This window comes from Apiospora phragmitis (genome assembly GCF_038363925.1).
Source record: "Apiospora phragmitis strain CBS 135458 chromosome Unknown utg000005l:1.0-4161743.0:1.0-4166827.0, whole genome shotgun sequence".
In the NCBI taxonomy this organism is placed as follows: domain Eukaryota; kingdom Fungi; phylum Ascomycota; class Sordariomycetes; order Amphisphaeriales; family Apiosporaceae; genus Apiospora; species Apiospora phragmitis.
In genome coordinates this window covers 393,134-417,881 of record NW_027117403.1, presented here as the reverse complement: position 1 = coordinate 417,881, position 24,748 = coordinate 393,134, and the positions used below count along the sequence as shown (strand labels likewise).

General features: G+C 44.2%; 3 protein-coding genes across 3 annotated transcripts; 2 read left to right on the top strand and 1 right to left on the bottom strand.

The window, feature by feature from the left end:
• Nucleotides 1-4,858: 4,858 nt before the first annotated feature.
• Nucleotides 4,859-6,399, top strand: PG994_004203 (uncharacterized protein; the record flags this gene model as incomplete). The annotated part of the gene is made up of 5 exons (XM_066855612.1): nt 4,859-4,895; nt 4,962-5,092; nt 5,153-5,394; nt 5,819-5,892; nt 6,071-6,399. 5 exons carry the CDS (start codon nt 4,859-4,861, stop codon nt 6,397-6,399), a joined length of 813 nt encoding a protein of 270 aa, XP_066717779.1.
• Nucleotides 6,400-11,477: 5,078 nt separating this feature from the next.
• On the top strand, nt 11,478-13,145 carry PG994_004202 (Heterokaryon incompatibility protein 6- OR allele; the record flags this gene model as incomplete). Its single annotated transcript, XM_066855611.1, has 1 exon — nt 11,478-13,145. One exon carries the CDS (start codon nt 11,478-11,480, stop codon nt 13,143-13,145), a length of 1,668 nt encoding a protein of 555 aa, XP_066717778.1.
• A 3,375-nt stretch (nt 13,146-16,520) lies between these two features.
• On the bottom strand, nt 16,521-17,957 carry PG994_004201 (uncharacterized protein; the record flags this gene model as incomplete). The annotated part of the gene is made up of 3 exons (XM_066855610.1): nt 16,521-17,011; nt 17,090-17,240; nt 17,295-17,957. 3 exons carry the CDS (start codon nt 17,955-17,957, stop codon nt 16,521-16,523), a joined length of 1,305 nt encoding a protein of 434 aa, XP_066717777.1.
• Between the last annotated feature and the right edge of the window lie 6,791 nt (nt 17,958-24,748).

Here is a 24,748-nt window from a genome sequence, read left to right as displayed (position 1 = left end):
TCCTAGCTGAGATGGGCTATGCTGGCCGTGATGGCCATGTAGGGCGGATGATTGTGGGGAGCCCCAAGAGGGTTTCAAAAGGCCTCAGAGATGCTGATTGGTATGATGTTGCTGCCACGGCGTTTAACCCCTGAGTGAGAGAGGCTGTGAGGGTGCGGCCGCTCACCCCTTTCATTAGCTTCGTTAGCCTTTGGTCGTTTAGCAAGGCGGTCTTGAACGACATTAACGATCACGAGTCTCCCCTGAATTTTGGTTACTTTGGTATTGAAGTTAGCTGTGAGAAATCCGTGGCTTTGACTTGTGAGGTAGCCAGCTACCTTGGTGGTAACTCTTGAAAGGGTAGCAGTTAGTGGACAATGAGCTCGAGGGGAACACTCGGATAAGGGCTATAAGTATATATACTCAGGCTCCTCCTTCTGCTTTTCCTTCTCTCCCACGTTGTCTTTACTCGTTTTCCAGTATTGATTTCCTCGAACGAGTACGAACGATAGATTCCATACCTACAAAGCTGACAGACTGGTCCTATGGATCTCTCAATAATAACGAGAAGTCCGCCCTCGACTCCATGCTCAGGGATTATGATGAGGTCCTCCTAACCTACACTCCCGAAGACAGTCATATGCCTTTTCCTACTAGCACCACAGACACGACGATTAAATGGACTACTGCCGTTAATAAACTAACTTTCGACTTGAAATGCCGGCCCAACGTATCATTCGACTTCGCTAGTTAGTCCGATAAACTATTCGGCTTTACTGGCTGGCCCAAAGGCATTATGGGTCTCGTTGGTAGGCAATTCAATATAGAGGCATCACCTTCTAATTTTATTAGTCCACCTTATAACTTCTACGGTGCATCTTTCTGCCCTGACAACTGGTCCATCGACTTCTCAAACATCGATAACTGGCCCTTGGACCTCATCGATAACAGCAGTGCACAGACTCTCTTAAAGGAAGTATAGAACGATGATGTGATTCCAGAGGCAATCGCATATTCACCTTGCGGAGAGCAACCTGTCTTAGGCCACCCTGGACAAGAGATTATAGGCGGCGATAAGGAATCTAATAACCTCGGAAAAAGAGCTGCACACACCTTAAAGACGCCGAGCCAGACGCAAGTACTCCCTAAAAGGAGAAAGCCCAGGTCATCAGCAGCCCCCAGGAAACGAAGAGGGTTCAAGAAAATCAACTACTCTGTCGAAGAAGTCGCGTGGCAGTCCCAGACATACAAGGTGCTTCGCCGGTGTAAAAAGCCAGGCCAGTAGAAGGATTTTAATGGCAAAGTCTTTGGCGGAGAATATTTCTATACACCTAATTCAGAGATATCATTTAAGGTTCGTTCCAATGCTGGTCACATACCGATATGGGTTACTTAGGATAAGAAAAAGGAACGGTTTTAAGGGGAAGACATTGACGGCAAAACCCTGGTAATTAACCGTGATACAATACTTGCGGCCGTTTCTAAAAGGGCTGGGAGCTTTATTAGTAATTTAACCAAAGAGTAGTTCTATATATTATCCACAAGAGACTACTATTACTATTATAGATTAAATATAACCCTAAACATTTGCTAAAGTTCCTCTTTTCAGACTTACCCACCACTTACAACCACGGAGAATGCGTCGGGCCCTGCCGCGAGTGGCGGCGATCTGAACACAGCGCTTCGATCCCTTATACCGTTCCTCCCACAGACGGATAGCGTCGAAGTTCTTTTAATACGTTAGACTTTGCCGTTCATGGGATTTGCTAACAGTAGCAAAGAAAACAGATGCAATGCGCGAGTCTTGCACTAGCACTCCAGAGGGGGCGCGTTGGCTTTCCACCAATATACTACACCAGTTAGAGCGGCTCGACGTGGCGGCCACTTATAGAGCCTTAGATTATGTGCCGCCAACGACCTTACAAAGAAAAAAAGCCTCTAGCCTATCTTTTCTGCCGTCTAAGCGGACATATACGAGGTGCTCACCTGCCGATATACTTAGTGTCGAAAACGTACCAGACGAGTCGTTCACCATTTAAGAACTTTCGTACCCCGAAATACCCTTTCTGTCAGCTCAGAAGGCCTTATCTTCTGAGATCTAGCGACTACGTGGCGAGAATATCACACAAGTTGGCCACCTCTATAAAGCTCGTATAAAAACGGAAAACCTTCTTCATTGCGGCAGAGCGACAGAACAGGCTCAGAAGTTCTTGCTCTAGAATAAAATCTATGCTGTTAAACAATAACTACTTGTTATTTAGACCGCTAAAAAGGATTTTAATTTAATCTGAACCGGTAGGCTCGGCCCTAATAAAAACGACATCAGGGCAGAGCTTGAAGGGATCGAGGACTTAATTAGTGATAAGTACGCTACGCTTAGCTGGGAGAGTCTGGTACTGGGCCAGCTAAAGTTTAAGCAGCGAATTCGATGCTTTCGTAATTGGCTAGCATTCTCCCCGGCTTGGATTTCGAACCCTTTATGGCATATTACAAAGAATACTGCATTCCAATACCGTAGTCGACGTCCTTATATCGATTATGGCCGCCGCACTTTAGGCTCTTATACGGCAGTATCCTTCCTAAGAAATAATAACCTTAGAGTCTCCGACTCTAGAGTATTACGAAAAGTAGTTATTGGTAAAATGTAAGCCTTGAAGCAAATTCTGATTAGACGAATACCTAGCTAATAACCCAGACGGGCCTCGTGCTCTTTACGAGGTTGAGCTTCTTGCCTACAATTCCTTAGTATCCGAGCCTTGTTCGAAACCCACTTTATTACCGACCAGTCCAAGAGCTTGTCGGCTTATATGTGCTATATACTGGAGCCGCTACTAGACTCCTGCTAAAACAACTGGATAGCAAGAAGGTCAATGGCTATATTTCATATTTCGTAATTAATAAACATGGGCCTAAGTAATAAGAGGATATCACTGGCCGATGCAAGGATTTTCAAACTCTTCTCGTTTCCGCACCTGCCACTTGAACTTAGGCTTAAACAGCCAGTTATGCGACTGGAGCTATAACGTGTACATAAAGAAAACGGAACTCGGCAGAACGGAACAACGGGCTGTGGGTGTTCTCTATCTAGCAAAACCAGTGTCCCTCTCTCCATTCTCTGGTAGTTGCCGCTAGGCCCCCTCTATAGGGTACTGTATGTGTTGGAACAGCAGGAACTGAGGTTTTCCATATTACTCCAAAAGGGGTGCCACGTGCCTGCGCGCACGAACCCCTTTTCTGTTTCATGAAGCGGGGCATACGATGCCCCTCGCAGCCAGCACTGAAGATAGATATGAGCAACAGAATATAACGATTGAACCCCGATTGAACCCGGAACCTGTACGTACGTACGAAAGCCCATTCAACAGTATGTGCTGACACCATGTGCCCATCCATTCTCACAGGTATAAGACGTTTATAGGGACTTGCATTGCTAAGTAGGGCATGGACGACTGTCAGTAGCTTCCGGCTCTGGCTCTTGCCGAGCATAGATTAATCAAGTATGTTGTTATCGATTTATGGATGTATAAGGGAAAGGTAGTAAAGCTAAAAATGGACTCTGTACCTGGGCGCATGGCGGGGTAATGGTGTCAATTTTCACCCCTGCAAAGTAGGTCTAGAACAGGTACCAGAAGAGAGTGGAGAGAGGATGTACTGATAGCTCTCGACTTGTTCCGTACCTGCTGAATACCCCTAGGCCGCGTGTTGATACGCGACAATTTATATCGCGACGCGTACGGAGCATGCCTAGGCTAACGTGCTTTAACGCCGAGGTACTTTTGGCGATTTTTTAATGTTACGAGCACGGACGCGTCGAAATCATAATGCGCGCCTTCGTGCTGGTTAGAGATACCTGCTAATTTAGAAGGAAGCATAACAGCCAACATTGGCTTACCACTAAGGATATAAACCACGACGGCAGCTGTCGTCGAGCATCTTATCGGAAATGGACTGGACGTCTTTCGGGCCTAGTCCGGCCTTCTCCGTGAAAGCAAAAACATCACTTGCTCGCCGTACTAGTTGACTCAGCTTAACCAAGACAATAGCAAGACCTAATTAATACGTCCGCCGCCTGCTCTTGCTAACTATCGTATAGATCTTCAAGAGCTATCTATCGATCTTTTTCTATCGCTATAACACCTCCGAGCGTCTCGTTTACCTCCCGTCGAAAGAGGAGGCAAGGCCCCTATAGTCTACCAAAGTTTGTTTCTACGATCGCTTCCGACGGTTCCAACTTCGAGCCCGACCGTGTACAGCCACTCCTAGAGTCTGTTATCGCCGCGAAGCCAAACAAGGAGATATGGGACCAGGTTTATCACATTATCGCGAAAGCAACTCTACCCCCTCGAACGATAGCCCCTTCTCTCCAACAGACCCCGTGGCTCCGAAATACAAGCAGCTTCGGGAACTTCTCGGAACATTAGAAATACGTCGATGGTGTGTTGAAAGAAGAGCTTGGCCCCTGTATGTAGGGCTCCGGGACCTGCGAACTGTATTCTTCGGAGGTATCGCAGACTTGGATACAGTCTCCGAGTCAACCTTTCAAAAATGTAAGGACGGTAAAACCCCGCCCTTCTACAAAGGATAACAAAAGACGCTAATTAAAAAGACGTATTATACTGGTTTATAAGAATAAGTAACGGGCCGTCGGAGTTAGCAGAGGGATACCGTCCGACTAAACGAAGATAGCGAAGAACTTAACTAAACCGAACTAAATAATGGATAGGTCTAGCTAAGCGTAAGTTAGACGTCGGTTTTATAAGCGACCCAAATGCGACGCAATACTCGACGTGTCGTTAGTCCTAGATATTAGTTCCTGGAAAACTTAAAAACAACCCGGCAGTAGATAAACTATTAAACGCATGGCTTAATTATGGAAAATATGCGAGAAAAGTTCTTACGGCCTAAGACACTCGCCGGTTTGTCTTAGGCTTCACAATTTGCGGATCGCTCATAAGGGTGTGGGCATCTGACCAGCTCGGCAGATTCGCATCAGAGCGATTTGACATTAATAATGATGGCCATGCTCGGTCTCGGCTATCCCGACTCGAAATACAAGGAATGCGTCGAGAAACTGGGCGTCAGGTGGATGGACCAGTCGCGCGAAGCGCTCCACGTGAGGCAGAAGGGGTTCTGGTATGGTTTGACGGCGAAGGACCTACTCTAGGTCTTCTAGGCCGAGGAGCGGTGGACGTCGGACGCCATCTTCTTCGCCGAATATCGAAGACTCCTTGGCGAGGACTTCGAGAAGTGCCGCAAGGACATGTGCCCGTTTGCGCAACCATGGACGAAAGAGGCACTGCAGCTGAAGCCTTATGCCGACGCTGGCTTATCGTCTTGGATGAGGAACATGACTTGGACGGGCATGCCGACGACACCGCTCCATCGTCGGCGCATTATCCCGGCGAGCCCCTGGAGGTGGACGCCGTGTCCAAGATTCCATACCCGGCGATGCCCAGACTGGCGCCCGACCAATGCCCGCTGTGGTTAGACCAGCAGCTCTCGAAGGATGACCAGTGCGCCGTATTGTCATGATGGTATAGTTCGTGGGTAGGCCGGGTGCAAACCGCCGCGCACGAGTAAGACCAGCCCCTTTTTCGGTCCCTCTTTCTCCTGAGTATGCAGCGGTACTACGCGACCGTTACTTCCTAGACTCCTTATAACAAGGCGTACTTGCTGCTGGATATGGACAATTGTAACGTCCAGCTAATCGAGGATGTGTTGGCCCACGCTGCCGGCAATTAATTCCGAGCTGCTTAACGGCATTAAGGATAATCGCATAAGAATTCTAACGACAGAGCTTAAAACACGCCACCCTTAGCACTTTACTAAGCTGTCCTAGGACTAAACGGGTTCAAAGCAGGCGGGAAACGTACTTCACCTCGACCAATTCTGGACGCAATACATCCGCAACAGGTAAAGAGGTAATGGCCAAACTCGGTAAACCCATACCTGTCTACGTGTTAATACAGCTACTACAGAACGATACCATCAAGTGCTTAAATCTGACCGATTAGCAGCTGCGGCCGCTACTTCTACCCGTTTACAAGATGAACGACCTTCTCACCAATTGGCGCACGCACGTTTTTGCCAGAACCGGGTGGCGGAGCCGAGCCATGTCGTCGAGCACCTATTCTCGGCAATGGCACACGTGGCGGTCGCGAGTACCCCCCTACTGCTGGAGTGAGACAAGGCGGCCTCTCTTCGGCAGCATGCTACAACCAGTCCCCTGATTCCGCCCATGCAGCTTTCTCTCGGGAGACTGTCGCCGCGGAAAGGGTTGTCCGCATGACTGGTGCAGTCGCCAGCCAGGTCGGTAGTAAAGGAGCCGGTCAAGTAAACGTCCGAGACGCTGCGGTCCCCTTTGATGCCGTGCATGCTGGGCTTGGATCTAAACGCTCGCGAGCCCACGCATCGGCGTAAAGCCAATCGCGATAACAGCCCCGACACGCGTAATGCGAAGTTGGCAAAGCTCGGCATATGCCGAGAAGAAGTCCTTGGTGAGCTGAGCAACCGCGTGGACCAGCTGAGGGGCGAGGTGTGGTTGGAACTGAATACACACATGGACCAGCTGGAGGCGGTGCTGCGAGCCGAGCTGCGTGACGAAACGCAGGTCGAGTGTTTTTCGTGCAGACGAGCGTGTAGGCCAAGATTGATACCATCCGTTCGGATTTGGAGAACGCCATCAGCTTCAATCGATAGCGCTCGAGACTAGCCTGAGCACCAAGATCACAAAGATCCATGCGGCGCTGACCAAGGTGTAGTCGTCGAATGAGACGCGAGTGGTGCAATTGGAGAACAAATTGGGTAGCTACCGCGAGTAACTCACGGTTTGTGCACCAGAAGGTCGGCAGCAGTCGATCGCTCGTTAGCGTCTCCTAGAGAAGTGGAGAGCGGACCGGCGAGCGCAGCTCGTCGCAGACTTCGAGCGCGAGCTGCGTCAAGCCCGAACTCCTTCAGCACCTGCAAGGCGCTGTCGAACAGAACAGTCAGCGCCTCCAAGGGATGGATGCCCGACTAGGCCATCTGGGGACAGCAGCGGCTAGGAGGTCACTGTAGCCAAGAGTGGATGGGTACTTGGCGGAACCCTGTCCGGCGCCGCTGGGGTGGGCGCAGAAGGACTACCACTGCTATCTTATCTGGGGCGCATGGCTTTACATTACTAGTTTGGGCCTCCGTGACGACGGGTTCGATCTTGACGAAGACGCGTTCGAGTTAGCGCACAAGAAGTTTCCGTCCTTTGCGCAGCACTTTCTCGAAGCCCTGATCCATGAGCACGTCCGCATCTACAACCGCCCTTCTCATTCCAGGGGCGAGGAGTAGCCTCACTTATAGGGGTAAGCAAAGTAAATTGCACACACTTCACCTGTACTATACGAGTCACTTATAGATATTATACTGTTTATCCCTAGTTTAATTAACTGCTATATACTATATAGCTCGTCTCTTCACGCTTCGCTAGTGTTTATACTCGTATCGACTATTTATAGGCGCACTTTATATAAACACTCCTTTTAATTCGTATTAACTTGATATAATAGGTAATATACCAATTTCTATTGATATCGTTAAGTAATTTAGTTATAGCGAAGCGCGAGGCGGCGGGCGTATGTATAACAGGGGATAAAGCAATCGAGTCCTTCATATCTAATCTACCCCTTTCTATTTACTTTTCCCTTCCGAAGCCTTCTTCTACTATTTCCTTTTCTTATATCCTTTATTTTGTTCCTTTTATATTTAAACCCTCCTATTCCCCTCCTTTTTAACGTTTTCCTACTTTCTTCTCTTTTACTCGCTCTCGCCCTTCTCTTTTCCTCCTTATATTAAGTTACTATTACTCTTTTCTTATCCGGTCACGCTTATCTGACTATAGTTAAGCGTCCCTATCCAGGTTATTATCACTTGGTCCTTACCCAGGTGTTCCCGTTTCGTAATTCTTGCCCAGTCACCATAGCCAAGGAGAACGCAAGAGCGATCTTTAAGGCCAGACGCGCCGTTAATAAGGCCAAGGCCGCCTTGAAGAAGGTAGTGCAAGGCTGTATAGAGAAGAAGCGTATCATTTTCCGAGGGACAGATCTGATCCTAGTGTTGCAAACCTATCCGTTTTAGCCCAGGAAAAAGAACGGCAAACCTAAGAGCCGGGCCAGAATCCTAAGAGTAATCGTACGTAACCCCTTACCCCGTGTACGCAATATTAATTACTAATTATAAAACCATAAGAAGATAGGCATTATCTATCATACTATAGAAAAGCTTAACAGTAAGCCCCTATCGCTCTGGAACCTCAAGCATCCGAGTATTAACAGCGTTTCTCGTGCTATATGAGAAGATCGCGCTAAGAAGTTTATTTTCTTATACACCCCTCCTGAAATGCCTATTACAAAGGGGATTTTTAGGTCTAGCGGTTCCTCTATTACTCTATGCCACCTCGCCCTCCATAACACCATCCCTTAAGCACCTTTACGACGCAGATCTAACAACGTAGGTCCTGCGCTGCCACTACCAAACTGCATCCTCGACTACGGTGGTACTATCCAAGCTTTAATACCCCTTCTATTAAGATCGTTCACACTCTTACTATCGACTATAGCACGATAACTCGTTATGAAAGCCACTCTCGAACCCCTTAACCTTTACAGGTATATTTTTAAAATACGTTAGCTTATATAGAGCTTTTTCTACTTATTTATCGTGGTGGTTATTATATAATAACCTGTTTAAACCAAGGTTTTATAAATAGGGGTTTATTTATCGGGCGTAGTTAGTTTTATTTATCCGCTTTTATAATTATATAAACAACCTATTAAATTTTATTAGATTCTTTTAATTATAATACCAGAGTATGTTCTGAGGTGTTCTCGGACTTTGTTGCCGTAATCACAAATCTTACCTAATGACTAACCACTGGCTAAAGTACGCTGCCATGTGGAATAATATTAATAAAATAACGTTTTTGTTGAATGGGCTTTCGTACGTACGTACAAGTGGGTTAAATAGGTGCTGTATTGCTGTGGTCTGTTGTTCATGTCTATCTCCAGTGCTAGCTGTGAGGGGTATCGTATGCCCCTCTTGTTGAAACAGAAAAGGGGTTCGTGAGCGCAGGCACGTGACACCCCTTTTGGAGTAATATGGAAAACCTCAGTTCCTGCTGTTCCAACAGTTTTCATTAAAATACTGTCGTATATTATAAATTAACGAAAAAAAGATTATTAAATAAAAACGATTCCAAATCTCTCATGGCCTCGAAACTAGATCGATGCTGGCGAAATTTAACTTACCCGGCAAATCCATTGTCAGCGAAGTGGTTTAGCCTTATATAAGTCTTCTAATTTATCGTATAATAATCAGAGAGAAGAAGGCGAAGTAAGCGGTGTTCTTAGAGGTTCCTTAACCCGCCAGGAAGGCTTGCCTGCTACTGGCTCTCGGCTACTGTTTTAGGTAACTCACACATATATATCCAGGGATTATTCGGCTGTGACACCTTTCAAAGCTATTCGCGTATTCGCCCTATCCGCTATTCTTTTAACAAGGGCCATGAACATTCAGGACAGGGTAACATAAGTCATGTTTGTGTAGGCTTGTGGGCAAGCGTCCTTCCCAAACCCTAAGAGATGGTGATCGTCTCGGTGAGACTACGCTTCGTGGGCTTGCGATAAGACAAACCTTGGATACATGGCAGGCGACTCCTTTTCGAATTTGCTGGGCTTCTTCGATTACTCCTAGCGTCGTGTTCCCAATTCCTCTTTAACCTTGTCAGGGTAACTGTGAGGCGGCCAGCACACCTGCTACAACTGGCAAGCTGAATCCGAAAGCTGGCTTTGGAAATTTACGCATTGGAAACCTTCAAGCCGAATTTGGTCACAGTCTGGAGTCGATGCAACAAAAGTGTATGTGTGCAGTCACCTATGTCGTTTTCATCGATGGGCCACTGTAAATGACTTGGCTTGGGAACTCATTTCTCGCCAATTGATCTTACTCACCGAAGATTGCCTCTTCGGGAAATTTCTCTATTGGTATGGGATAACAGTAGCTTTAGCACGCGATGAGATAAACTACAGCTTAGGGCTTTAACATGCCCGGAGTGCAGTACCAGGCCTTTCATAAGTGTTGGAGGTATTCCATAGCACATATAGCTAGTGGGGTGGCTTGACCCCACACAGGCCTTGTTCAGCATGTTAGTTAGGGTGCTTCCCACCATCACCGTCATCATCAACAACACCATAGATCATGAATGGATACATGTGATCTCCCAACAATAAGTGTCTTAAGTTTGGACTTGCTGCAGCACTACTTGACTAGATCTCAGCGTTAGGGTAGCAGAGGCAGGCTTCGTGGGAACGGCGGATAGTCCTCCTTTCGCATTGCTAGAGGCGATTATATTGGTTTAACGAGCCCTGGCGCTCCTCCGATGTGATGTCGCCAGTCCTTCGGGATAAGGGGTGAACCTTAGCATTAATTGCCCTTAAATCGATCGCTGGTGCTAGCAATTTGGTCCAATTGGTGGTTCTCTTACTGCCAACATTGTAATACCTTTGGTTTCCAGGCGTAGCATGAACTAGGATTTGGGGTGCTGGGCCTTCGATAAATGTCGCATCTGAGCAATAATAGCTTTAAAGATCTGGGAAGATAAGTACTTCGTAATAGGATGAATATATATAACCTGCTTTAAATACAGTATAGTCTGCTGTCTATTTTTCTGCCTTATTGCTTCATGAAAAGGTGTTTGTACCAATCATACAACATCAGCGTCAAGGATATGCCTTGAGGAACGAAAGGTTATTTTGGGCGCCGAAACAATTGCCTCTTTCGGATAGCTTTGAAAGGGAATATAGCTACCCCGCCCACCCCTCTCTTATTGTACGGTATATATACCCCTTTTCCCACTGTCCCGATTACATCCTTCCACCGTTGCCTGCTGCTACCTGCAGATTGCTGCCACCTACCGGCTGCTACCTTCCTTGGTCTAAGCCCTGCTGGAGCGTGTGAGCGGGCTCGTGGGTTGCTACGGCCGCCCACGAGCTATCACTGCCACATTATTAAGAGATGATTCAGTGGTTGCTATCATACCACTGCACCAACTGGGACGAACCACCTATTTGCCCAAGGGCAAACAGTGATAGATAAAGGTAGCTATGGAGGCTGACCCTGGCAACAGTGGTATAGTCGGCATGTGTTCTACAAAATGCCTTTTCTTTCTCTGATGGAACTGTAAACAAAGTCTTCCCTTCAATTCCATACCCCAACAAGGCTGTGTGATCTCTAACTCACATTGGCCCCTTCGATAAAAGAAGGTGTTTTATTGTTACATCTTTATGCAGGTATGCCTTGCCCTGTATCTGAGGCACCGCCATCTGCTTCGGCATATCGCAAGGCTTTGGGTGGGCAGCAACTTTGCCATGTGAGACTTGCCATGTCTATTATATACGTTGAAACTTTCCATCGACCCCTAAATTTGTTCCGGCCTAATCTTTTTTGCAGTCATTCACCCGCATACCCTTATAATGACTAGGAACCTCTACTCACCGCTTGGTCGTGCTGAACGCTATATTCGGCTCTTGCTGATCAATGAAGGTTGTCGGTCCGATGAAATTACTTGTCAGCTCATCGAATCACCTCTGCATGGACTCACGTACAAGGCTTTGTCATACACCTGGGGGGATCTCGAGTACAGTACAGTGTCGCCTGTTGAAGCACCACATATCCTGGTAGACAGACATGAGTTACGGGTAACAAGGAACTTATATTCGGCTCTATTAGAAATACGACAGCTCGATAAAAAGGTTCTTCTATGGGTGGATGCCATCTGTATTGACCAAGGTAACAACGAGGAGAGGAGCCATCAAGTCAAGCATATGGGAGACATTTACAGTGAGGCCGAAGAGGTTCTTATTTGGCTGGGTTCCGGGGTCACTGACATTTCCGACCTTTTCGAGTCCGTCAATGAGATTGACGGACTAGTAACTAAAGCCCCAGGTGTTGGCAGTAATGAGAGCCGCATCAGCTTATTTCGTCTACTTTTGGTCAAGCGGCTCGAAATGATCGGAGAGGTAGCCCGCGCAAAACAGACCCGGGCCCTCGCGCAACTTCTTCAAAGACCATGGTTTAACAGAGTCTGGATTCTCCAGGAAGTCGCCAAGGCAAAGGTGGCTACAGTTATGTGCGACTGGTGCTCTTGCCCGGCACGAGCTTTTGCTATGATGCCTTCTATTATGGGACTGGAAGTCAGCCAACACGTTCAATCAGTCCTTGACATTATGCCACAAGCCCGGAAGCACACCTGGTGGTCGGAGAAACGCTATCTCCATTTTCTTCTGGGTAAATTCTCAGAAAGTCAAGCTCGGCTTCCAAGAGACCAGGTATACGCCTTACTCGGCATATCAGAAGATGCATACATCTCAGAACGTTTTTATCCTTGCTATAACAAGAGCGACACCCAGGTCTTCCAAGACACCGCATGCTTCTTGCTCTTCGGGGAGATTCTCGATTCGACTTACTCTTTCCCAGAGTTTACATTACCAGAGCTTCGCCTTCCCCTAATTCAGTTGGCCGAGAAAACGTTGGACTGGGCTCTAAGTCCAGAGGCGGAAAATCTACGAGAGTCAGCACAGAATACGGCAGTGCTACTTGTCCGCCGTCTTAACGAAGGACAGTTTAAGACTCCTGAACTGCTACTATCGCTTGCAAAGAAGCATGGCCAGTCTCACGAGGTGGACAATGTCGTCAGACATGGAGGCGTCGATCTCAGTGTCCGTTTTCAGGATAATGACAATGTACTGGAGATAAATTCCAAGAAAAAGGGAGAAAAGCAAGCCAGTCTTGTTTTCCAGCACACATTCACCAGAGATGAAAATCGCACTGGAAAGAACAGTCGCGCTGGAGAGCGCTCAACTCCTCCGATACCTTTCGGGGGATATGGGGATATGACAGGAACGATCAACCGACTATTGGAGACCGGAGCGTCAAACGAGGAAATGCTCCGAGCATATGTATGGGCTGGGGACGTCGATGCAGTCCAAAGGCAGCTTGAAATAGGTGCTGATGTGAATGGAGCAGACATGGAGGGCAGAGCGGCACTTCACCTTGCCGCATGGCGAGGACACCTTGATATCTTGAAGCTACTAATTTCACATGGAGCTGACGTAAATCAGCCAGCAGTGATGGCACGGTGAAGCAGGTCTAGATTGGTAGTCATTAGCGTGCGAGGTTGATGGGGTGTTGATGAATACAGCTGCCTCGCATTCCCACTGTATTAGGGTGCGACTTTTGGGCAGCTGAACATTTCCGATTTTCTTTCCTTCCTTCCTCATCCTTAATGTGGTTGATCTAGGCTGACCAATACAATTATTTCCCCGACTGCTTCTGGTGACGTACCCTCACATCAGCGGCCTTATTAATGCCGAAGACATTTGAATAGATCGTGATATTTTTATCGTAGATATCATAGCTTTAAGAACCATTAAAAGAGAAGAATGAAAATAGAAAATAGTTCCGCCTAAAAGAATAGGATATTATTCTTTCTTTATTTCGGTCCAATATTAAAAGCCATTCTGTTAAATGGGCTTTCGTACGTACGTACAGGTTGGGGGTTCAGCCGTGCTGCATTGGTTTATTCTGTTGTTCTTGTTCATCTCTATCTACAGTGCTAGCTGCGAGGGGTATCGTATGCCCATCTTCATGAGACAGAAGAGGAGTTCGTGCGCGCAGGCACGTGACACCCCTTTTGGAGTAACACAGACAGCTTTAGTTCCAGCTGTGCCAACACATTCTCTAGTTGGTTGGTTAGAGCCGCCAGGGCAGCCCTTTCTTCCTTCCTTCCTCATCTCAATACAGACTATGCCTTACCCCCATACAGTGCCATCAACAATGAAAAGATCACATCAGAAGAGGTACATTCATAGCTGTACAGCGGTCCACTCGCCCGCTCACGCGCGGTGGTGGCAAGTAACGTGCTGCTGAGTTCCTCAAGGCTCTTTTGGCGGGTGCGCAGCGACCGGTCACTCCTGTACATGTTATTTGGAACCAAAATTATCTAGAACGACCCCACGTTGGTTCGTCCTAATTGGGTAATTAGCTACCCCGCAATTAGGAATTGGGATATGTGTTGCGAGCTGGCCTTCGCAGGTAAAGTACTTAATGTAACGTACCCCACAAGCGAGTTTCCCACTTTCCCACTTTCTATTCGAATACAGCTCTTTTTCTCAATTCCTTCACTTTCGAATATGGTACAGACTTAGAATGAAAGCGACCTTATTCTAGCGCTCCAAGCGCTCCAGAATGATCCTAAATTATCCTCACGACAAGCAGCTCAAATCTATAAAGTCCCAGTAAGAACCCTTACTAACCGACGACGCGGCAAGCCTCCACGATACGAAACTTCTGCGAATTCTCGAAAGCTTTCCAATTCGGAAGAGGAATCAATTATTCGATATATTATTGAGCTAGATACGCGATCGTTTCCTCCTCGGCTCAGTAGTGTAGAAGATATAGCGAATCGATTGCTCAGCTTACGCGACGGAGGACGCGTCGGCGTTAACTGGGCTTCGAACTTCGTACGACGACAATCAAACCTCCGGACGCGTTTTAATCGAAGAATCAACTATCAGAGAGTCCTTTGCGAAGATCCCGACGCGTATCGAGCGTGGTTTACCCTTGTACAGAATACAATTCACAAGTACGGCATCCAAAAGGAGGATATTTATAACTTCGACGAGACCGGGTTTGTTATGGGCCAAATCTCGTCCGAAATGGTCGTAACCACCTCCGATCGACGCGGAAAGCCTAGGGCAGTACAGCAAGGGAACCGGGAATGGGTTACAGTTATCCAGGGCGTCGGATCGTCCGGCTACGCCATCCCTCCATACATCATATTTGCCGGAAAAACGCACCTCTCTTCCTGGTACGAAAACAGCCCATTGCCGAAGGACTGGGTAATCGCAGTCACTAAAAACGGCTGGACTACGAACGAGAGAGGCGAGGACTAGATTCGACACTTCGATAAGCATACGAAGTCTCGTACGAAAGGTATTTATCGCCTATTAGTCCTTAACGGCTATAAAAGTCACCACTCGACAGCCTTCGAGCTTTACTATAAAGAGAACTCGATTATTACACTCTGTATGCCGTCCCATTCATCGCATAAGCTCCAACCTCTTAATATCGGCTGTTTTCGTGTATTGAAAAGGTCGTACGGGAAAGAAATCGAGGGTCTTATGCGGGCGCATATTACCCATATCTTAAAGGAGGACTTCTTACTAGCGTTCTTAGAAGCGTTCCAGGCGACTTTTACCGTTTCAAATATCCAAGGAGGTTTCTAAGGGGCAGGACTTGTACCGTACGATCCGGAATATATTATTTCACAGTTGGATGTGAAGCTACGTACGCCTCCGCCTCCGGCGACCTCTTCCGGCCTACCTATACCCTGGGAATCAAAGACCCTAAACAACCCAATTGAAGCCCAATCCCAAACCGAATACGTAAGAAATCGAATCGTACGGCATCAAAATAGCTCTCCGACATCAATTTTAGCTGGACTTGACCAGATTGCGAAAGGTACAACGCAGGTTATGCACCGGCTCGCTCTCTTAGAGGGTGAGGTAAGCGCACTACGAGAGGCGAATGAGATGCTTAGCCGACGCCGCCGTACGAAAAAGAAACGCCTACAAGATGGAGGATCACTTCGTATATAAGCTGGAGAAGACCTACAGTCTCAAAAGGACGTTGATGGACAGTTATAAGACGAATCACGTCGGAGGAGTGGTTGTACGAGGACGTCTGGGACGCGCTCACAACGCTGTAGAATCTGCGGAGAGCCCGGGCATAATGCTCGTACCTGTCAGAATGATGTAGAAGTATCTGGAGATGAGGATTCCGATTGATTTTAATATATTAAATGCGTTATGGTGGAATTGATTTATACTTTATCGGAAGAGGTGTAAAGGAATGAGAAACTCGCTTATATGGGAAACTCGCTTGTGGGGTACGTTATCCGATCGAGTAAAACAAGCAGTGTAAACACTTGTAATACGTTTAATGCCATCTTAAGGCCCGCATCGTGTTATCCTGGTAACCTAACCGTAGCACCTTGCTCTTTAGCCACTATGATACCAAGATATCGCATGGTCGTTGCTCCGCTTAAAAAGGTGGACTACGCTATCGCCTACCAACCGCACAGCGCCTCAAGCTGCTACGACCATTTAAAAGTGGTCATACAAGGGATACCTACACCTAACCCGAGTCTGAACCATACGTCGTGCACGGGACTGTGTGATCACGCTATGGTGCTCTCCGTACAAACGATAGCGCAAGCTCTAGTTGCTTACATAGTTAAGCTCGCGACAGAATATAATGGATAAGCTATGCCCACTGCCGCCTCTTTACATGCTATTACTAGAGAGGCCGGCTTATATACCGTCCGTGCTCATCCGGGGGCCACGACTGGAGCCTCGTGGCTTTATCGAGAAATCCCGCAGAAAACGGGTAGTAAGTACTTGCATGCTTTATTGTTTGTCTCGTGCGTTATGCTACGGAACAAACCATTCTCCCATCTATCCCTTCCGCTGCGCAGCCGAGCCGGGAGAAGACTTATACTCCTCAAGCGCTCTCGTATCCTTTACGTTGTCGTAGGGCTCCCACGTTTTAGCCCCATCCTCCCAGTAAACGCGATACTGGACACTACCGTCGTGCATTGTCCTACTCTTAGTAATCTTAGTTAGTAGCCATTCTTCGTCGCCATCACTCTCACTTTCAGTAGCCAAAGGTGTTGGAGACGCTTGACCAACGTCCTTCCTGCCACGGGTGGTTACATTGCGTCTTCTTCCTTGGCGGGCCGGGGGTTTCCCCCGAAGTTTGGTGGAATACCTGACGTGCAAGGCCGTACTGGACCTTCCAGGAAATTGGTCCGCGATCTCCTCCCAAGTAAGCCCTTCATCCTTCAGGCGGATTATCTTCTTGTCGTTATCTGGCGTATATCGTTCTCTCGAAGATAATGTCTTAGAATTTGCCATCGCATTTGGCGCTATGGCAGGCGATGTTGATGCTAAAAGCGACATAAATTAAGGGAAACAGTCTAAGAGGGCGTTCGATTTAAACTCCAAGCTGTAGTATATATTATGACCAATGGTGGTGCGTTTAATGACGCCAGAGAAAGGGGTCTCATGATACTCGGCACCCGTCTCCGTCTCCGGGTTAGCGGAAGAATATCGAAAGGACGAAGGGCGGCTCTGGATGTTATCGGAGTCCTGGCTCTCGCCTTCATTGGCCGAATCCTGAGGCGATTACTCGGATAAGGTAATTAGCAGTAATATGGCGCTGGGTTACACCTCGTGGCAAGCCATACGTGGTAACACGTCGTTCGCGGCCTTCGTCTTTTGTCTCTTTGGCGCTCGCGATTCCACATGATCCTCATGAACAGGATCACCGCAACCAGCTGGAGAGAGCTGCCCATTGTTACTACTATCGCTTGGTTCAAGGTCTTCTTGGCTTGACCGCTTTGTTCCCGATTGTATGGGCAGACCGAACTCGTTAACTGAACTCTCCACCAGGTTTGAAACCTCTGTCACCTGATCTTGTGTTCTCTCCGAGGAACTAACATTGTAGTCGGCCGATGCGGATATAGAGCAGCCCAATGATCCAGATATATCCATCTGCTGCATCGAAAATTGTCCCTCTAAAAGGTCTGGCGTTTTGTCGTTTAACAAAGCCTGTCTGTTGGTGTCAAGACTAAGCGGTCCAACTGGTAGTGCGAAGGCTCCTGCTGGATTAGAGGAGACGTTATCGGGATTGATGTTATTGCTCGTCTTTCGTGATCGGGTACTTGGAGAAAACTGACGGGCCTGCGTCGATGACCATAGAGATGTTAGAGACCCATGGTCAAGGGGCTCCTGTTCGGTGTAAAGGCTGTCGTTCGAAGCGTCAAGTGTCCCATTGTTTGGACTCAGAACAATAGGCGCCTCTAAAGACGGGAGACCTTGTTTTTGCACCATTGTTAGCGCTTACGTTACGGATAAGCTGAGGTGGCCCAAATCAGATGGCTTTTCTAGTACAGAAAACTCGTTATGTAGCCCAGCAACACATTCCACGCTAATTTCTATACTAACACATCCGACAAGGACAAACGAGGTCGATAATTTATCCATAAAGATTACGCCACCTGCCGTTTCGTTAATATCTGCTTTAATACTAAATAGGCTATTACTAACTTACTGTTCTTGTTTACTTTCTCATTTTGAAGTCGCTTGAATAAGGGAGCTTCCCCTGGAATACCGTTACAGTGACTGTCCCGAGCTTCACCGGCAGGTTGTGGATTTGGGCGCTCAATAGATGCCCAAAGACTGTCCCAAGATTTGTCTTCCCATTGCTTTATAGCGTTAATACATGGCGTAGACTCGACAGGAGCTCTGCTTCTAAGTGCAATTACAACTGGACGAGATTCGTAGCGACATTCTTCCTGCCCGTAGGCAATTAGATCCTGTGGTTTAATGTCTCGATTATCTCCTTAAAGGGCCGTCTTGGACTATTAGGTTGGTTTCCGGGGAAGGCCTGGCGTATTATAAATAGGGGCTGTGCTTTGGTAACAGGAATTGAGCGGAAATTGGCATGAGGGCGATTGAGTAGTGCGGGAAGACCAAAAAGGGGTATCAGGGAAAGAGGGACGGGCCGGAAGTGAAGGAGGGGTAGGGAGAGGGATACGGGCAGGAGGATGAGATGGCTTAGGTATGAGAGGTTGAGGGTTAAAGAATTGTACGAAATCCATATTAATTGAACTTGTTATAATAGACGGAATAACGAGAATAAGAGATAAGTAATAATAAGGTAAGGTAGAGTTTAGATCTGAAGTACGCTGTTACTTTTGCTACGAGTTGAACGATCTTGCCATCCTTATATACTCTAAGGCCGATGCAGATCGTACCTCCAACGCGGCGCCCCCGTACGATCGCGACTGACTTAGTCTTATAACCTTCCGATCTCGGTCTCACCGACATATCGCGCACCTTGCCTTCTTGCCCCTTTTCCCCTTATTCATCACTAGGCTCCCTAGCACTCCTTCACGGGTTTCCCGAGCCTGATCCCAATCTCAGGAGAAGTTAGCATCCAATAGTAAAGCTGCTTACAAGAGAGACCAATCTCGCGAAGGAAAAGATCTACTAGATTTCAATGCGGCGCTCTGCTAAATTTAACTCCGCCATGTCCGAAGTGATACAATATTACTATGAACTCACTATTACTAAGGCAAGGAGCTGTCTCATCCCCTGCTTTGCCCCCGCTAAGCGAATCAGCTTCACCGGGCCTGAGCTCGGAGTAGGCGTATCCGGTCGTATATACTCCTACGAGGATATATAAAGTAGGTCGATAACAACGCGCCGTTAGCCGCTTAAACGTACATAGTTAAGCCCGTGGCCCTGCTCTTAAAAACTAACGCGTTAAGCTAGGCTATTAGTCGTAAACTAGCCAATCCGGCTCGAGATAAGCAATATAGTCGTCGATATGGTAGCATACTTAGCCATTAAACGTAGCGCCAGCTTCTCCACACTAGGACCATATAGAATATTATATGCTCTTAGTTAAAGGCTGCCTATTATCTTCGAAAAAAGTAATAAGCCATTGCAGTATTATATAATAATGTTTGGTGCTAACAGTGTAAAGAGCCGAGTATAAAGATAACGGAAGCATTATAATCGTGTATAGGCGAACTGCGCCAACCGCAGAGGTCGGAGACGTGGCCGCATGCCTACAGAGGAAGGTACGTCTTAAAAGGGTTAAAATTAAATCCCCTGTCGTTCGGTGCGACGCTCGCAAGGAGATCATTTGTTAACCGGTCCATGAGGGTGCTTTGCCCCATTAGGATCAGCAAATATCCGAAGCCATTATGTTCTCCTGAGCTCGGGATCCCTAAGCCTGTAAGTCGCAGCCCACCATCCTCGAATCCCTACCAAGTAATCAGCCCATCGATCCCGGCTTGAGACGACGCGACCGGCGGCAAGATTCCAGGCAGCTGCAACACCGACGCATTATTAACCTTCGCTTAGACCTTTAATTAACATGGATAAACATGGTCTCGGGGCCACTTAAAAGTTGAAAAGCTGCGAGTTATATCCACTGCCAACGAAGGAGACACGATGCCCATGCCCTGGCTCCCTCTTATAAAGTAGCCAGCCTATTTCTAGTAAACCAGCATGTTGCAGGCATGAGGGCACACATGACCGGTTTCTGGTCAGGGATCAGTCCTTCTCGTATTGCGTAGGTTTATCAGCTCGAGGTGGAGGGTCGAAGGAAAGGACTCGGTGTACAGGAGGTCTGACTGTTTAAGACGAAGGGATCGGTACGCGTCGGGAGCGATAACGATGGCTACAGCGCATGTAGAGTGAGTAGATCAGGGCAATCGATTGCTGAAGCGTCGTGCAGCTCTCGTGTGGGAGACGGATTGTTGCATGTGGAAATGCATGTGGAAATATAACCACATCGGATACAAAGGGCGTTCATTTCTGAGGTGGCGGCAACCAACAATGACCCAGAAGCTTGACGGCGCAAGTCGAGTTGACGTTGCCAAATGTCGGAAGGGTTGCAATGGGAACCGCTAGCGATGTGGAGAGAATTGCGAAGGCCGCTAGGTACCACTTCTAAGACTGTGGCAAAGCCAAAAACAAAGAATTAACGAGAAATTTAGAAAAGAGACGGGGGCGTGAGTGTAACTGGAGGGGGCGTGCCGCCTTTTATGGCCGCTAAATAAAGCGGCGGCCAGCTGGGCAAGTGCCGCTAAACCCGGCGGGGCAGGCCGCGACACTGTTATTATAACGATTATATTAGAAGAGTATTAGTAATTAGAAGCTCTTTTTAATAAGAAATTAGAAATAGGCTTACCGTTTTATATATGATGGGATTATAAAATACCTTTTAAAAATAAGAAGGAACCTCTATTTATATTTATATATAAATTTAATTAAGAGTATAAATAAGTTTTAAAAGAGTATATTATAGAGAATTTCGAAAAAAGAGTTATATAATTATTTACGTCGTTAGTAAGCTTCTTTATTCTCTTCGTTTTAAAGAAGAGTAAAGACGGGAAACCTAAGTAGTGTATATATATCGATTATTAGAAGTTTAACGAAATTATTATTAAGAACCGGTACCCTTTTTTTTTAATCGGCGATTTATAAAATAGGCTATTATATGTTAAAATTTTTATAATATTTAACCTTTTTAATGTATATAACCTAATCCGAATTAAGAAAAAAAAGGAGTAGAAAACCGCGTTTTAAATTAAGTATAATTATTTCGAGTATTAAGTTATACCGTTTAGCTTAATTAATATATTAGTTAATTTTTAGTTTATAATTAATTATATTTTACGAAAATATTTTAATAAGTTTATTATAATATATTTCGATAATATCCTTATTTATTCCGAGAACGACAAGTAATATTAAGAGTATATAAAACTAGTACTTTAGAAGCTGTAAGACGCTAACCTATTAGTTAACTTAAAGAAGAGCGAATTCTACTAATGATCCGTTACTTTCGTGGGATACGTGATATTCTTAGGCGAAATTTAAATAGAACTTTTAAAAATCTTAGTAATTAAAGAGTGGTTTACGCCTATAAGCGTTACGGAAGTTAGATTTTTCTTAAGATTAATTAATTATTACCGGATTTTCGTTCCCGGATTTAACAGGATAATAATATTTTTAATAAACTTAATAAAGAAAGACGAATTATTTTAATAAATAAAGAAATAAGACGAGGCTTTTTATAATATTAAGGAATAAATTTTTAACGAATTAATATTTCGTATAATAAACTTGTTTAAACCCTTTAAAATTAAAACCGACGTATTAAATTATACGATCGGAAGATAATTTAATTAATGAAACGATAATAAGAAGATATACCTGGTCGTATTCTTTTCGAAAAAGTTTAATGGATTAGAACTTAATTATTAAATCCACGATAAAGAGATAATAATTATTATTAAAACTTATAAAGAATAGAGATATTATTTTAGCGGAATAATAAAGCTAGTTAAGGTTTATACCGATTATAAAACCTTTACGACTTTTATTATTATTAAGGAATTAAATAAATAATAAGTATAATAATTTAAGTTCTTATTAAGATTTAACCTTATTATTATTTATTAAAAGGGTAATAAGAACGGTCGCGTTAATATATTAAGCCGACGACCGGATTATTAAGAGGAGGTCCCGTTCGAGACGCGGACTATTCTTATTTACGACCAGGACGGTAACTTTATATCGTCGAGATAACTAAACGTTATAAACTATGTTTAATATAATAACGATTAGGTTATTAAGTTTCGGTAATTTAATTAAACCTCCGATTTTATAAGCTATTTTAAGGACTACCTCGAAAATTACGACGGTCTTATTTTTTACCGAAATAAGATTTATATTTTTAAGCGGTACCGCGAAAACTTTATTAAAGAATTTTATAAGCACCTTGTATACGGATATTAAGGGATATTTAAAACCTGGAAAAGAATTATTAAGTAATTCGATTATAAAAACTTTAAGCTAATCGTGGCTAAGGTAATCGGCAAATATAACCTTTATAATAAAGCTAAAGCTACTCGATACCGACCGTACGGAGAGCTATAACTAATCCTATTACTAAATAAAGTATAAAAGACTATTACACTTAATTTCGTTATTAAGCTACCTTTATTAAAAGAACCCTTAACTAAGGTTAATTATAATAATATCTTAGTAATTACGGATAAATTCACGAAGTATACCTACTTCTTACTATATAAGGAATTTAGTAATATTAACGACCTAGCGTATATATTTTTTTTAAATAATTATTAATTAGTACGGGTTATTTAAAACGATTATTTTTAATAGAGATAAATTATTTATCGCTAAATTCTAGAAATCGTTTATAATATAACTTAGTATTAAATATAAATTATTTATAGCTTATTATCTTTAAACGGATAAATTAAACCTTAAAGTAATATTTACGCTGTTACGTTAATTACGAATAAAATAATTAAGTATAATTATTATTTATAGTTTAATTTATTTATAATAGCGTAAATAACGAAATTACGCGTATTTTATTATTTTAAGTAAACTATAGGTACGACTTAGAAATTATTAGAAAACTTTTAAAAAGAGAGCTAGTATTAATCGCGATTATATAAATTAAAAAATTAAAGGAATTTTAAATTATATTATAATAAAACCTTATTTTCTTTTAATAATAAATAAAGGGATACGCTAATTAAATAAGGTTAAAGGAATTAATTTATAAAGAGAGAGAAAAAATTTACCTCTTATAATAAAATATTAAAACTAAGCGATGGAATAATAAATTAGATTTTAAAAAGATTAAACTATTTAAAATTATAAAAGTTATTTTAGAAATTAATTACCGATTATTATTATTTAAAATAATACGAATATACCCTATATTTTATATTTTATTACTCGAATTAGCGTTTAAGGAAACCTTAACCGATACGTAATTAGAAGTCGAAATAGATTAGTACGAATACGAAGTCAATAGAATTATTAATAAAAGAAAAAAAGGACGAAGCTTTTAATATTTCGTCTAGTAGAAAGGCTACCTATTAGAGGATAATACCTGGGAGCTTAAGAAATACCTAGCGAACGCCGCGGAGGAACTTTAGAAGTTTGAAGAGGAGCTCCTTTTACGAAAACTAACGGCCTAAGCTCTAGGAAATCTGTTAAACTAAAAGACGACTAGTTAACGTTTTTAGAGATATTTAAGGAACGTAGGTTATTTAAGATAAAATTCTCTTGGTCGGTAATTGAGGAGGGAACGCTATCCTCCTTATTTAGCTCCTGTATTCCTTGACGAAACGCCTCCGAACGCTTTTCTATTATAACCTTTTTTATGCGACGAAGGCGGGCTAGACGACCCAGGGCGGTGGATAACTGCGTTTATAGAAGGAACAAGGCCTCCTCTGCGTCCGACTCCTCCGCCTCCAGCTTCTTTTATTAAGCGGCCAGTTTTATTAAGGCCGACATAATAAAGGTGCTATCGTAGGAACGACTAACTCGAATATACTCCGAATAACGAAACGACTTCTCGTTTATACGATAAGCTAGGTTTTAGCGAAAATAACGAGTATAAAGTATATTAGTTAAGTTACCCGTGGATTCTATATTAATAGTAAGAGCTAAACGCGTAACGTATCCCACAAGCGAATGTCCTATATAAGCGAATGTCCCACTTTCATAAATTTCCTCATAGCCTTAACCTTTTTTTATATTCTTTTACGTCTGAAAATGCTATAATTTTAAAAAAAGAGTAATATAATTCTAACGTTTTAAACGTTTTAAAAAGACTTAATTTTAAATATATAAAAAGCTATATTGATTTATTATATTTTATCGAAAACTTTATAACGTAAACAAAATAATTAACCTATACGATATAAAATATTTACGAATTTTTAAAAGCTTCTAAATTTTAAAGAAAATGCGATTATTTGATATATTATTAATTTAAATACGCGATCGTTTCTTTCCCGGTTAAATAGTATAAAAGATATAACGAATTAATTATTTAATTTATATAACGCAAGACGCGTCGGCGTTAATTAAGCCTTTAATTTCGTACGATAATAACTAGACTTCCGAACGCGTTTTAACCGAAAAATCGATTATTAAAAAATCTTTTATAAAGATCTCGACGCGTATTACGCATAATTTACCCTTATATAAAATATAATTTATAAATACGGGATTTAAAAGGAGGATATTTATAACTTTAACGAAACCGGCTTTTT